The sequence below is a fragment of the Eptesicus fuscus genome, chromosome 4, assembly GCF_027574615.1.
Source record: "Eptesicus fuscus isolate TK198812 chromosome 4, DD_ASM_mEF_20220401, whole genome shotgun sequence".
NCBI lineage: Eukaryota > Metazoa > Chordata > Mammalia > Chiroptera > Vespertilionidae > Eptesicus > Eptesicus fuscus.
The window spans coordinates 45,285,701-45,300,038 of NC_072476.1; the positions used below are offsets into that span (position 1 = coordinate 45,285,701).

Consider the following 14,338-nt stretch of genomic DNA (forward strand, 5'->3'; position numbering starts at 1 on the left):
ACCACCCCCGGGGTAACTTTTTCCAAAAGTATACCTACATATTTTTAAATAGCTATAGTCATAGAGTAAGTTAGTTACTATACTGTAAGCACTTTACACATATTTTTCTATCTTTCTACATAATTTAGACATCACTTAATGGCTAAATAAGATTCAATTATAATGAGGATGCTCCATCATTCTCATACTTTAAAGACTTGAGCTATTTATACTTCTTTAATTTTCTAACAAAGCAATTAAAATTATACCCAAATTTCTATTAGCTCAATTGATTATAAAACAAAACAAAACATAGCTAATAATGTTGAGTGGCATTTTAAGTAGGGGTTAGATTCTGTCATGGATATGTCAGAAACCTTGTATGATCAAAATCACCCATGAAAAGCCTTTTCTTTACCTAGAAGTACATAATATTACTTCTCACTGAGCCCATCATAGAAATATTTCCTCCTGATTTGGATCAGATTGCTGGTTCTTGAGCTGAGAATCAGATGAAATATTTGGCTTCCTTTTAAGGGCCAGGTTGAAGATTGTCTTTCAAAGCATTTATAGAGTATGCATAGTTGATTCTAGTAAGTTAAATATATTTTATATGACTCCACTTTGAACATCTTCAGATATTTGATGTGTGTGTGTGTGTGTGTGTGTGTGTGTGTGTAAGTGAGAGAGAGCGTAATTGTAATAATGTAGTGAAAACTCTCTAGATAGGGCATACCTCTCTAGATAGGGCAAGGATTATGGACTCCATAGTTGTAGAGAAGCACCAAGGACAGCCCTCTGCTTATACCCAGCCATTTGTTACTGCTGTATTTGTTGACATTCAGGAAATCTGTAAGTATACCTAAAATTGTGCAGGGCACTTTGGATTGGTGAATAAGTATGAGATAACTCCAGCCCACATGATACACTTTTTAAGAAATAAATTTTCTAACAAAGCTATTAATTAAAATTATACCCAAACTTCTATAAGCTCAATTGATTATAAAACAAAACAAAACAATCTAGTTCAGGCCTGATCGTAGGGTGCGTTTCTTTTTCTCTCAATATTTCATTATGAAGTTTTAAAGGGAAATGCTGAAGCAACTTAAATCCCTCTTTTTGAAAAAAAAAGGAGCATGTGATTTCATTTTTTAGTATATGGGTAGTTGGAGAATAGGTGGAGCTTACTTGCTGTTGCAAATTGATAAAACAGTGATGCTGAAGTCAAAACATTGATTCAAGCAAAGAGTAAAATCTTAAAAGTTGTAAAAGAAAAATGCAAGCAGTCACGTGTGTGAATATATGTTGTGCGTGCATATTGCATTTAGATATATTTAAACGTGATTTCTGGTATTCTCGAGAACTGGGAACAACTCAACTTTTGTAGTGTCAGTAATCACTTAATAAACATTTGTTTCTGTCCATAGATTGAACTGTAGGTTTAGTTAACATATCCATTCAGCTTAAAACTGTGGCCTTCCCAGCAAAATGAGTCTGTTGGAAAATTTGTACCGAGCCATTCCTGTTTTCATCTATACCATCCCATGACCTTAGGGCCTGATTTCCTCAAAGCACACTGGAAACCATTGACATTGCGCTTCCTCCCAGATACCGGAGGAGGATCCAAGTACTGGAGAGATTTGTGGGCCGAACTTGACGGCTTGCGCGGTGTTTCCGAAGCTCTGGGGTTTAGAGTAGGAAAGGTTGGGTCGTGCTCTACCTAGGAAGAAACCCGGCGATCAAGTGCGGCGCCCGATTTCCCAGTGACGGTCTCTTCAGTAAAGCCAGCCTGTCAAGCTCCTCGGGATTCCTTCGCGCCGCTCGCCAATTGCTTCCGGGTCACGGCAGGCGTCGCTTCCGCAGCAGCATGGCGGCCACGGAGGACGGGCAGCTGGCGGGGGACTGCGAAGGAGAGCGGCTGGATTTCCTGCGGGACCGGCACGTGCGGTTCTTCCAGCGCTGCCTCCAGGTTTTGCCGGAGCGCTACTCTTCGCTGGAGACCAGCAGGTAACTGGCGGCCACCGTCCACAGGGCCGGCCCGGCGTCCGGGCCCCGGCGGAACCGCGCCGCGGAGCCAGCCGGCTAACTAGGCGCCGGAGGGGGGCTGCGCCGCCGCCCACCTGGCCCTGCCCGGCGCCTCCCCTCTCCGCTGGGCCTGCGATCACTCTCTTTCCTCCGAGCTTCGGCGAGAGGGTTTGGGGGAGCTGTACGTCTAGGGCTTTGGCAATCTCCAGTTTCCGCCTTTTTCACTTCCCGACCATTTACCCTGTCAGCGCTGAGCTTTTTTACTCCGTCTTCCCGGCCTCAGTACTTTTCGAGTATAAAAGGAAAAAGACAAAGCGTTTGTCATTATATTTTAGATAAACAGCCTCTCCTGTGTTTCCCTTTCCTAATTCATTGGCTCTTTTTTTTTTTAGCCGAGGTAGCATTGGTTAATAACATTATACACATTTCAGGTGTTAAGCATTATAATTCGATATCTGTATACGCTGTTGGGTGTTCATCACGAAAAGTCTGTTTCCATCGTTTACCATGTATTGGACTCTAACTCATAACTGAATGACTGTCTTGTGTTTGATGTGTAGGAGCAGCAGAGATCCTCTCAGGTTTGAGTAGAAATTAACTTTCCAGGAACTGTAAATCTAATGACAGGAGAAGATTGGCGAAGGAGGTGCAGTGTTGCTTGAAGCAGCCTGGAAAAGTATATTTGCAATAAGTGTGATCTGGCAGAGGCTGAGAAGCTATGAATTAGTCATTCAGAGAAAAAGTCTGGGGAGGAGAAGAACGGGAGGAGGAGGCAGTCTTTGCTCTGCATTGCTGTTTTGAAGTGCGGCCCCAAAGCTGCATGAGACCGGATGGGAAGAGCAGATTGTTTTTGCTCTGATCTCGCTCCACATTTTCTGAACTCTGGGTCTTTAATGCACACTGTCTGACTGGGTCAGTTTTGGAAGTTTTATAGATTACTTCTGCATTCTGGTCGGGAAACATTTATGTTAGTTGCTGGAATACAGCTGACCAAGATAAGCAAGCAGTTTGAGTAGAGTTCTAGGCTATTAGTGTAGGTAGGATTCATGGGAGCTAATTGGGAGGGCAGGTACCTAATCCAGATGCCTTCTCTAGTCACCCTTTCCAAAAGACACCACTTCCAATCACCACCCAAAATTATATATTTATTGGCTTAGTAGCTTAATATATTTTTTCATACTGGATTGTAAACTTCATGAAGGCAGGGTCTTTGTCTATCTTGTTTATTTCTTTAACACTAGGGTTGCCCTGTTCAATATGGTGGCCATTAGCCACATTTGACTATTTAAATTTGAATTAATTAAAATTAAATTAAATTTAAAATTCAGTTCTGTTTGCAGTAGCCACTATAGTTCAAATGCTCAGTCACCACATTGGCAATGGCTTTTTGCTCCTATTTCAATACTTCTGTCATCTCAGAAAATCTTATTGGACAGCATTGTACTGGGACATTGAGCAGTTTTGGGCACACGAGAAGCATTAAGTAAATATTTATTGAATAATGTGAGCTGAGCCCTGGAAGATGAATGGATTCTTGTTCAAAAAGAGTAAAGCATTATTTTTATTCCTTTCTCTATCCATCAGTATTGATTGACTAGCAGAGCCCATGCCTAGACTTAAGATTTTCATTTATATAATATCATTAACCAATGTTACCTCAATAAATTTAATTTTTTTAAAAGAGTTCCAAAATTGTATGGTATAGGATGTTAAGAAATATTTTGATAAACACATTTATATCTTATTGGGATTAATTTTATGTGAATTCATAGCAATTGATAAAAAAAATCTTCCTATTTTGACTGTTGAACTTTGTAGCTATTATTATAGGTCTGTGGTTGTGTTTTCAAAATGAAGGTGTGTTTGATTGGTTTACCCTTTAAAATTTCAGCATGGACAAAACCACATAGACTAATGCATATTGACAGTAAATTGTGTAATCCTGGTCACAATATAAGTAAGACAATAAAAAATGTTTGGTTAAACAGCCAATTTAATACTTGATTTAATAACATTAGTATAATCTTAGGATCTACACCAGGCATTACATATTAGATAATAGATATATAATATCACGGTACATTACATTAGTTAAGAGATATTAATTATATATATTTTATGCCTTGGGTTTGTCACTTGAGTAGAATGTTTAAAAATCATTTTTCGTTTCTTATGGCTCAATTAATAATACATTTAAGATAATCTGTACAACCCTGGCAGGTGTGGCTCAGTTGATTGGGTGTCTGGTACACTGAAACATTGCTGGTTTGAGGCAGCCAGTGTTTCTCTCTCCCCCTCACTTTCTCTCTCTCTAAAAATCAATAAAAATATATATTTTTTAAAACATAATCTGTACATATCAGTTTTTGTAGTGATTTTTTTTAAAGTTTTCAGTTTTTCTGTTTCCTGATATACAGTCTTTTCTTAGTTTAGCATTAAGTCCTTTTGTGGTGTATATGATTCATATTGACTTTAAGATACTTGTGAAGCCCTGACCGGTTTGGCTCAGTGGATAGAGCATCGGCCTGTGGACTGAAGGGTCCCAGGTTCGATTCCAGTCAAGGGCATGTACCTTAGTTGCGGGCACATCCCCAGTGGGGTGTGTGCAGGAGGCAGCTGATCAATGTTTCTAACTCTCTATCCCTTCCCCTTCCTCTCTGTAAAAAAAAAATCAATAAAATATATATATTTTTAAAAGATACTTGTGAAGAAGCTCCAACCTTTTAAGCAAAGGTAATTGGTCACAAAATTTCTACTGATACTAGAGTTTTAAGATAAAACTGTGTGTTGACAAAGACGTTATTCTTATCCAGTACTGCAGTTCAATTCCACAGACATTTATTGAGTGCCTGTGTGTGCCTGGGTATGGGGATATGGTAGTAAACCAATGATTCAGGTGTTCCTGTGTTCATTCCTTTTTACTGATAGATATGAAATAGTTGACTCTAAAGAAGGCTAATATTGGACCTAGACATTTAGATTCTTATTTTCTGACCCACCATTTTGGCAGAATTGTTTCATTTCCCTGTTTCCTTTAGTCTAACAAATAAGACTAAATAATTTTTACTTTTCCAATAACAATTGCTCTATGAAAATTCAAATGTACATTGTTTGTTGTTTCACCTGAGGTTTTTCTTTTATATTAGCTTCTGAAAAGTAGTTACTAGTCAACTCAAATGGATATTAAATCTTGGATTGTGAGCTTTGTTCTTAAGCCTGAAAATTGAGATCTTTTGGAGACGTCATTTATGCTCCACTGGTGAAGCGATTTGATGTAGGGACAAAAAAATGTTACTTTTTCATTCATGTAAGATATACCTTTTATATGTATTGTTCAGTGTAGAAGAGGCAGAAAGACTTGGCTTACTTTGGTTTTTCAGACTACATACTCAGAGTTCAATTTTAGGGGAAAGAAAGAATAGAGAAAAATCCTCCAAAGAAATAATAAAATAAAAATAACCTCATTGGCCTGATTTTAGGTACTCACATGACAAGATTACCTCTCTGTATACCTGCAACAAGGCAAGTTGCACAGCAATCTATACTCCAAGTAGCAGTCATCTGGTCAACATAAAATCCTACATTATTTCTCCCAGAGGCCCACAGCCCTAAAATTCCTTTCTATTTCCTGTGACCTGTTTCATTTTCTTCCTCTCAGAGTTTTAGGACTACTTGGGAACCCTGGCATGGTCAGAAAAGGAATACTTCCCTAATCTCTCTCAGGGGAAGGCCCAGATGACTTCTTGGTCCTGTCTGCCAGCCACTGCTGAGCACTTCATTTTACAAACATAAGCTTTGCTCTGTAGCTGTTAATTCTATAAACCATAGTCGCAACTGCTATGAATTGAAAATGCTGGACATTTAGAAGCCTTTAATAATTAAGTATGCAAGATTTTAAAATAGGCTACCACCAGATGACTGATTTCTGGTATTTGTCTTCATATCCAGGAGCAAGTAAAATGAAAAACATCATTCGGGTAACACTTATAAACAGATAACAGTATGACTTTAAACAGGGTTTCTCAACGTCAGCACTGTTGACATTTTTGACCAAATATTTATTTGTTTGTTTGTTTGTTTTTAATCCTCATGTGAGGACATGCTCATTGATTTTTAAAGAGAGGGGAAAGGGAAGGAGAGGGGAGGGGAGACAGACAGACCAACAGACAGATGTGGGTGTGAAAGAGAAATATTCCTAAAGGTGCCTGACTGAGGACTAGGGACCAAACCTGCGATCTAGGTTTGTGCTCTGACCAGGAATGGAACCCGAGGCCCAAGACCTTTCAGTGTACTGGATGACACTCCTACCAACTGAGCCACACCAGCCAGGTCTCCACCAGATATTTCTTTTTTTTCTTTTTTTTTTAATTGTAAGAAATAGTTTATTGATTTTTAAAATATATATTTATTGACTTCAGAAAGGAAGGCAGAGATAGAAGCAACAATGATGAGAGAGAGTCATTGACTGGCTGCCTCTTGCACACTCCACAGTGGGGTTTGAGCCGGCAACTCCGGAATGTACCCTGACCTGGAATCGACTCATGACCACCTGGTTCATAGGTCAAAGCTCAATAACTGAGGCATGCCAGACAGGCAATTTTATTTATTTTTGGAGAGAGGAGAAGGGTGAGGGAGAGAAACACAATGCAAGAGTGCAACATAGACCAGCCATTTCCTGCACACCCCATTCTGGGAAGCTAGCCCACAACCCAGGGACACGCCAAGCAATTCACCTGGCAACCCTTCTGTACATGGGATCGCACCCAAACAACTGAACCACAACATCCATGATGGTATATTCACTTTAGACCACAGTGTACTAATCTTTGTAAATTTAAACATTCAAGTACTCAACAACTCAGATTATGCACTCACTTTTTGACAACGGTAAATAAAACATATCTATATAAAGAATTATACAGGAATGTTGACACCAACTTTATTAGAAATAACCAAATATTCGTAAAAATGGATAAGCTATTGGCGATATATTCAAAGGTAAGAATATTTATCAGAAAAGAAGATGAGTTACTAATATATCTTTAATGAAACTCTAAGTATTTATGAAACATCAGATATTTATTTAATGAGGTTGACCTGTAAACCATAGGACATTTAACAGAATCCTTGGCCTTTACCGACTGGATGCCGGTAGCATCTTCCCCTATTTGTGAGAACCAAAAATCTTCAGAATGTTCCCTGGGGGGTAATATTGCTGCCAGTGGAGAACCTCAGCTATGGGAAAGCCTGGCTGCACATTAGACTCACCTGGGAAGGTTTTTTTGTTTTGTTTTGTTTTAAATACCAGGTTCCCAATTTTCTCCCAGAATTTCTGGTTTTACTGTCATAGAGTAGGGCCCAGGCCTCTCTAGGTTTGTTTGTGGTGTTTTAGTTGCTTGTTTTTAAACTGATGGTAATGTACAGCCAGATTTGAGAAACACCCCTGTGGAGAACACCACACTGCCACTCAGAATTCCTGAATAGTTTTAGTTTTCCGGCATGGAAATCTTAAGCAAATTACTTTAATTCTTTGAACTTCATTATCTTGTGCTAGAAATTTTAAGAGATGGACTGTATTATTTCTCAAGTTCTTAACTTAGTAAAGAATACCAGCATATTTTAATCGCTCTTTCGATATGTTTTCTTAGTATGTATTTTTTTACTAATTGGAAGATGTTTATTTTATTCAGCCTCAACAGGTTGTTATCAACAATCTCGTGTTGTTCTCCATTTTTATTTCTGTCTTCCTTTTTTCTATAATAATGCTTTAATAAGCTAAATTATTAGATGTTTAATTTTATCTGATTGTGATCATTCACTTTCTGGATTGTAGTAAAACTGAAAACCCTGTGAGAGCTCTCCAGGAGGGTTAGATGTAGTATTGCAGGTCTTTTATTTGTTAGTTAATTCAATAGATATTTGAGTTCATACCAGGAATAAGGCAGACCTTATCTCGTGAAATATACTTATTACCAAGAGCAGTGATTTTCAAACTTGGCTACTGATAGGTAGAAGTTTTCCTCAAGTCTATAGTACCATTTTGTTTTAGAGAAGAGCTATTCCCTGGGGGAGAAAGGTTGCCAACCCAAATCTGGAGAAAAGACCTGTAACAGGAGACTGTGATTGTAGTCATTGCTACTCCTATCCCTTCGAAACAGAGGAAATACCAATAATAGTATCTTCCATTTATTGAGTGCTTGCTTATGGGTAGGTAAGCACAGTAACTATGTGAGGTGTAACAATAATTTACAGATAAGGACTTAGAAAGATTTAGAAAAGGTTAGGTAACCTGCCCAGGTTATATATGGCTCTAAATTGGCCAACCTAGAATTTGAACCTAACTCATTTGACTATGAAATCTGAGCTCTAAATTACAGCTTCCGATATGAAGGTGTTCCATTCCCCTCTATTTAATCCTGATCTTAACCAGATAAATCACCTCCCTAATTAAGGTGGATCTGCAGTGGGTTGTTAGAATTAAATTCAGATAGTGTATGAGAAATTTCTAGCTCAGTGTCTAATATGCAGTAATCTCAATAATGTAAGTCTCCCAAAATTTATTGTTCTTAAGTGTACCAATATCTTTGTTAGTTTTTGCCCTTAAGCTTCGATTGGGATTAAGTTCATCTTTGGTTTATCCCTCCATTAGCTAATAGATGCCAGCTTTTTTCAACCAGGAATCAGAGAGAACATTACAATCTAAAAGAAAAGTGATTATTTTCTCATTTCTCTTCAAGTTGGTAATACCATTCTAGATAATACCATTCTAGAGACAGGGAAGAAGTCTATATACAATAGGTACCTTAGGCATTAAGGCTTAATTCTCTTTTGGAATCTCTGTTAACAAGGTTACAGAATGACTCAAGTGGCTCTGTTATAAGATTTTAGACCAGATAATTTGAAGTATTAATTTATCTATATTAGTCATAGAAATTACTAGAATATGGGAATGGCCATACTCAATCAAACAGCATTGTAGAATGCATCTCAACATGAAAGGAGTCCTACCTAATAATAGACAAATATGCAAATTGACCATACCTCTGACACACCCACAAGCCACACCCACCATCCAATCAGAGCGAGTATGCAAATTAACCCATCCAAGATGGCTACAGCCACAGAGAGCAAGGTTTCCTAGGTAACAGAGGAAGCCAAGCTTTCCGCCTGCCCTTGCCAGGCCTAAGCCTCCACTCAAGCTACAAAGTTTCAATTATAGAAGGTAAACAAATTCAAACAGAAATGGCGGCAGAATGGAGCTTGAGAGAGCAGGCCAGGGTTGCCCCGGCAACAGGGGAAGCAAAGCTTTCTGCACACCCTGGCCAGGCCCAGGCCTCTGCTTAAGGCTACAAAGTATCAATTATAACCCCAACAGAAATGGCTGCCGGCCGCAGAGGGAGCCCCAGGCTTGGCTCCGCTCCAGGCTACAAAGTTTCAATTGTAGAAGGAAAATAAATTCCAGATACCAGGGCCTCCACTTTCGTTGCCAGGGGACGTGGCCCGCCTGCAAACCACCACAGGCCCCTCGCTCAGGCCGCCCCACGCCCCAAGGGAACCCCACCCTGATCAGAGACACCATTCAGGGCAAACCAGCTGGCCCCCACCCCTGTACAAGGCCTCTATCCTATCTAATAAAAGAGTAATATGCAGATTGATCATCACTGCAACACACAATATAGCTGCCCCCATGTGGTCAAAGATCCTGCCCCCATGTGGACACAAGATGGCCACCACAAGATGACCAGCAGGAGAGGGCAGTTGGGAGGCACCCTGCCTGCAAGGGAGGGCAGTTGAGAGGGACAGGCCTGCAAGGGAGGGCAGTTGGAGGTGATCAACCCTGCACGGGAGGGCAGTTAGGGGTGACCAGGCCGGCAGAGGAGGGAAGTTGGGGGCAAACAGGCTGGCAGCAGAGTGGTTAGGGGGTGATCAGGCTGGCAGGCAGAAGCGGTTAGGGGCAATCAGGAAGGCAGGCAAGCAAGCAGTTGGGAGCCAGCAGTCCTGGATTGTGAAAGGGATGTCCGACTGCCTGTTTAGGCCCGATCCCGGGAGGATCAGGCCTAAACGGGCAGTCAGACATCCCTCCAGGGTTCCCAGATTGGATAGGGTACAGGCTGGGCTGAGGGACAACCCCCCTCCGTGCACGAATTCTGTGCACTGGGCCTCTAGTTATATATAAGAAGCTCTTTATGTGAAAAGCAATCACTAAGATAGTGTTTTTATATGAAAGCATAAGGTTTAGGTTTCTGATTTAGTACACAATCTTGGAATGAGTGCTGTTTTATAGTTTTTCATTCCAAGAATGATCTCTTTGGGAGAATGAATTTGAAATGCATTTGTATTTTTTAAAGTGTTCTTTCCAAAATTCATTACAAGTTTTTTCTAAGAGGTCACATTATTTGTAAACAAATTTGAATAAAAATTGATTTATTCTAACTTTTTTTAAGATTTAAGCAGCAGCGATAAGCATAATTACTTTTGGCAAATTAGTGAAAATTGAGATTTTTATATCTTTTTCCAGGCTTTTGACTTTATTTGTACTGAACAAGTGTGGGAAATTCTTTTTTAAGTCTACTTTTAGCCTTCAGGTTACTAATATACTGGCTTCAATAAATTCAGATGAGTGGGATTAGTTTTTAACCCCAAAATATCCCTTTTTTAAAAATTGAAGCAAAGGTTTGATTGATATTACTAAATTATGAGAATATATTGGGTTTGTTTTTACTTTTGCAAGACGGGAGATTTGTTTAAATTATTGGAAAATTAGAATGAATTTATTATGTTTTTGATTCAGAAAGACTTCAGTGGTTCCCTAGTAAAGATGGAATCTTACATTTTTTTTTTCTTTTAGGTTGACAATTGCATTTTTTGCGCTCTCTGGGCTGGATATGTTGGATTCCTTAGATGTGGTGAACAAAGATGATATAATAGAGTGGATTTACTCCCTGCAGGTCCTTCCCACAGAAGACAGTGAGTGAGTTTTTAGCATTTTATTTTTAGTGTGACTAGTTGTACCTGGCATTACATGTGTTTTTGGATTAGCACATCGTCATATTTATTCATAAACTATTAATATATTTTATTCATTTATGTTTTTATTGTAATGTAACACTCCATTTTGTTCAAGTATAACACTTAACAAGTCTTATATTTACTCTTTTGGGAGAATAATTTAGAGTTGTCTAGGATTAAAAGATTCACAATTGTGGCACCATCCTGTGTTGTGCAATTCTACATTGATGACTGTTTGTTGATTATTTGTATTTGATATTGGCAGAAATAATGCTGTACATTATTTAATATTTTATAATTTTCTAAAGCATTGTCAAATACTTTATTAAATTTGATCTGCCTATCCCATAAGAGGAAAATGAGAGGCAGAGTGATTAACCAGTTAACTGTCAAGATATTTTGAATTTAATTAAAAAGGTCCACTGCTTGCGTCTATAGATGCTTATGGTGTACAAATGGTTAAGAGACCTGCCCAGAGGCCACATACATGTTAAGTAGTAGAGCCAGCATGAAATCCCAGGCTTCTGACTCAGAGTCCCAATGCTGCTTTGAAGTATATATATATATATATATATATATATATATATATATTGCCATGTATGGCACTCAAGTACATTGTGAATAATTAATCAAAATTAACCCTGACCTTCCACTTAACTCCAGAGTTGTAGTGGTATCCTAGTAATTTGTGTGTGGTCAGACCATTGGAGGATTGGGACCCTTCTTATCAACCTGTGCAAGTATTTAGAAAACACGAGGGAGCAGGCTGGGAATTGTGTGCTCCTTTTTCTGATCAGGGGCACAACTAGAGAATTTTAAGCTAGTATAAAGCAAGGTATATTAATCCATTGTTTTACAAATGAGGATATTAAGCTCCAGAGAGATTAGTCATTTGTCCACAATGTATGTAATGGCTCTATACCCAAGCAGTTAAGGCTAGAGGCAAAATTAGAATACAGTTTTCTGTTTTCTAGTCCTTTGTTATTTTCATTACTGGTATATGTCCATTAATAGATCTCATAAAATATTACGATTAAGTGTTTGGGAATGTAGATAAGGTGGTTTAATATTAAAAGGTAAATTGCTTAATGATTTTATTTTTAGTAGATTTTTCAGTCAGATTGTTGTCTTTTATTTAAAATATATATATATTTAAAAAAATAAAAAATAAAAAATAAAAAATATATATATTTTAATCCTCACCCGAGGATATTTTCCCATTGATTTTTAAAGAGAGTGGAAGGGAGGGGTAGAGGCAAAGAGAGAGAAACATCGATGTCAGAAAGACACATCAATTGGTTGCCTCCCGCACGTAATTGAGCCTGCAACTGAGGTATGTGCCCTAGACTGGAATCCAACCAAGGACGCTTCAGTCCGAGGGCTGATGCTCTATCTACTGAGCCAAACTGGCCAGGGCAGATTGTTGCCTTTTTAAAATAATATGCTTAAAATGTAAATATAATTTTCTGTGACTAACTTGAGCATGTTGCAAGTTTAAAAAATTGTAGAGCACCTTTTTAGAAGCACTGTGATCAAGAGTTTGTTGCCAAGATCCCACAGAGGTTGGTTTATGGTCCAAACTGTCCCTAGTCATAATGTCTGATGGGCCACACCACAAATCTTTTCACAGTCCAACTGTAATTCTAAATTCTCAATTTACTATTTTGTTGGATGAAACACTGTTAAATCTCTAATTTCTATGAAAGAAAGTCTTTCACCTGCCTTTTCTTTAATTGGTCTAGGTCCAATTCTAAAACTAATCTGTGAAATTTAGAAAATAGGTATTTACAAAAACATTTTTAAGCTACTGAATATTACATTTGCCTTGTCTGTGTCTCTCTTGACATCCTGAAAAAGATTGTATAAGGCAGTGGTTCTCAGCCTTTCTAATGCTGCGACCCTTTAATACAGTTCCTCATGTTGTGGTGACCCCCAACCATAAAATTATTTTCATTGCTACTTCATAACTGTAATTTTGCTACTGTTATGAATCGTAATGTAAATATCTGTGTTTTCCGATGGTCTTAGGTGACCCTGCTAGCAGTTCTCAACCTGTGGGTTGCAACCCACAGGTTGAGAACCGCTGCTGTAGAGCCTAAGACCATCGGAAAACACAAATATTTACATTATGATTCATTAAGAGTAGCAAAATTATAGTTATGAAGTAGCAACAAAAATAATTTTATGGTTGGGGGTCACCACAACATGAGGAACTGTATTAAAGGGTCGCAGCATTTAGAAAGGTTGAGAACCACTGGTATAAGGTGTGTCCTTTTACTAGGAAACCTCATGTTTCTAGAGACCTATGAAGAATTATTTCCATAGTCATAAAATATAAATGTCAAATTTCACATAAAAATTGCCATATTCTTCACTTGAATTCTGCTTGCTTAGTGCAAAAACCTAACTTTTAAAATAGGGATTAGAAAGTTAGGAAAATGACCAAATCACTTTTGAATTATATTTAAGTGGCATGACCACCATTAATAGTGTCATGGGATTGTTTTTTCTTTTTTTATATGATTGTCCAGGCCCAATTCTCAGAGCTTTGATGTGGGCTTGGGTTAGGACCTAAGAAGCATCTATTTTTTTGAAACTATACAATTGAGTCTGTTAGGCAGCTAGGCCTCATTCATTTTGCTTTGCTACTACTGAATAGGAACACTAGATGGTGCCATTTAATAATCTCCAAAAATTTTTAAACTATGCCCTATGCATCCAGTTGTAAATTTGGAGTAAATGGGAAGTTTATACTTAACATTTGCTTAGTAACAAAAAAGGACCTAGTATCCTAACTTGCCATCATCCAGTGTATATTTTGTTTATTCTCTTCTGGGCTTTGATGATAAGTACCATTTGTTTAATTATAAGCATAATGCACATATTTTTATATTTTCTCTTGGCAGTATACATTTCTCCATGTTGCTACATAGTTCCCCCTAATTATTACTTTAATAGGAGTATAGTATTCCTTTGAGTATATATAGTCTGTTATCTTTGACCTGTCCAACAATCCCTGTGTGATGCACAGTAAAAATGGAGAACCACTGATTTGGTGATCCTACACCATGGTAGAGCCATAAAGTCAAATTAGTTTATTTTGTTACATGGAAGCAGTTTAGATAGCAATATATCATAACAATCCAGATTACTTCAGAAAGTGAAATTGGGTAGATGGAAAGAAGCAGCAGCAAGAATGGGAATATGTACATGAATGTAATGTGTATATGTGAGCTTATGTGTGAGCATGTAGAGAGATGTGTTATTATAGATATATTAATAGAGAATATAAGTGTCTAGCTATCGACTGTAAGGAAAACAATCC

At 38.2% G+C, this 14,338-nt stretch overlaps 1 protein-coding gene across 2 annotated transcripts in view; it reads left to right on the plus strand.

Moving 5' to 3' along the window:
- The first annotated feature begins 1,811 nt into the window (after positions 1–1,811).
- The window catches only part of PGGT1B (protein geranylgeranyltransferase type I subunit beta), a 47,939-nt gene continuing 35,412 nt past the window's right edge, over positions 1,812–14,338 (plus strand). The window contains exons 1-2 of one of the 2 annotated variants that reach the window (XM_054714994.1): positions 1,812–1,986; positions 10,853–10,971. In XM_054714994.1, coding sequence (XP_054570969.1) covers positions 1,847–1,986; positions 10,853–10,971 — 259 coding nt within the window. In that variant the 5' untranslated portion in view covers positions 1,812–1,846. The remainder of the gene's footprint in view (positions 1,987–10,852; positions 10,972–14,338) is intronic. The other variant, XM_008144463.3, reaches the window with a different exon arrangement.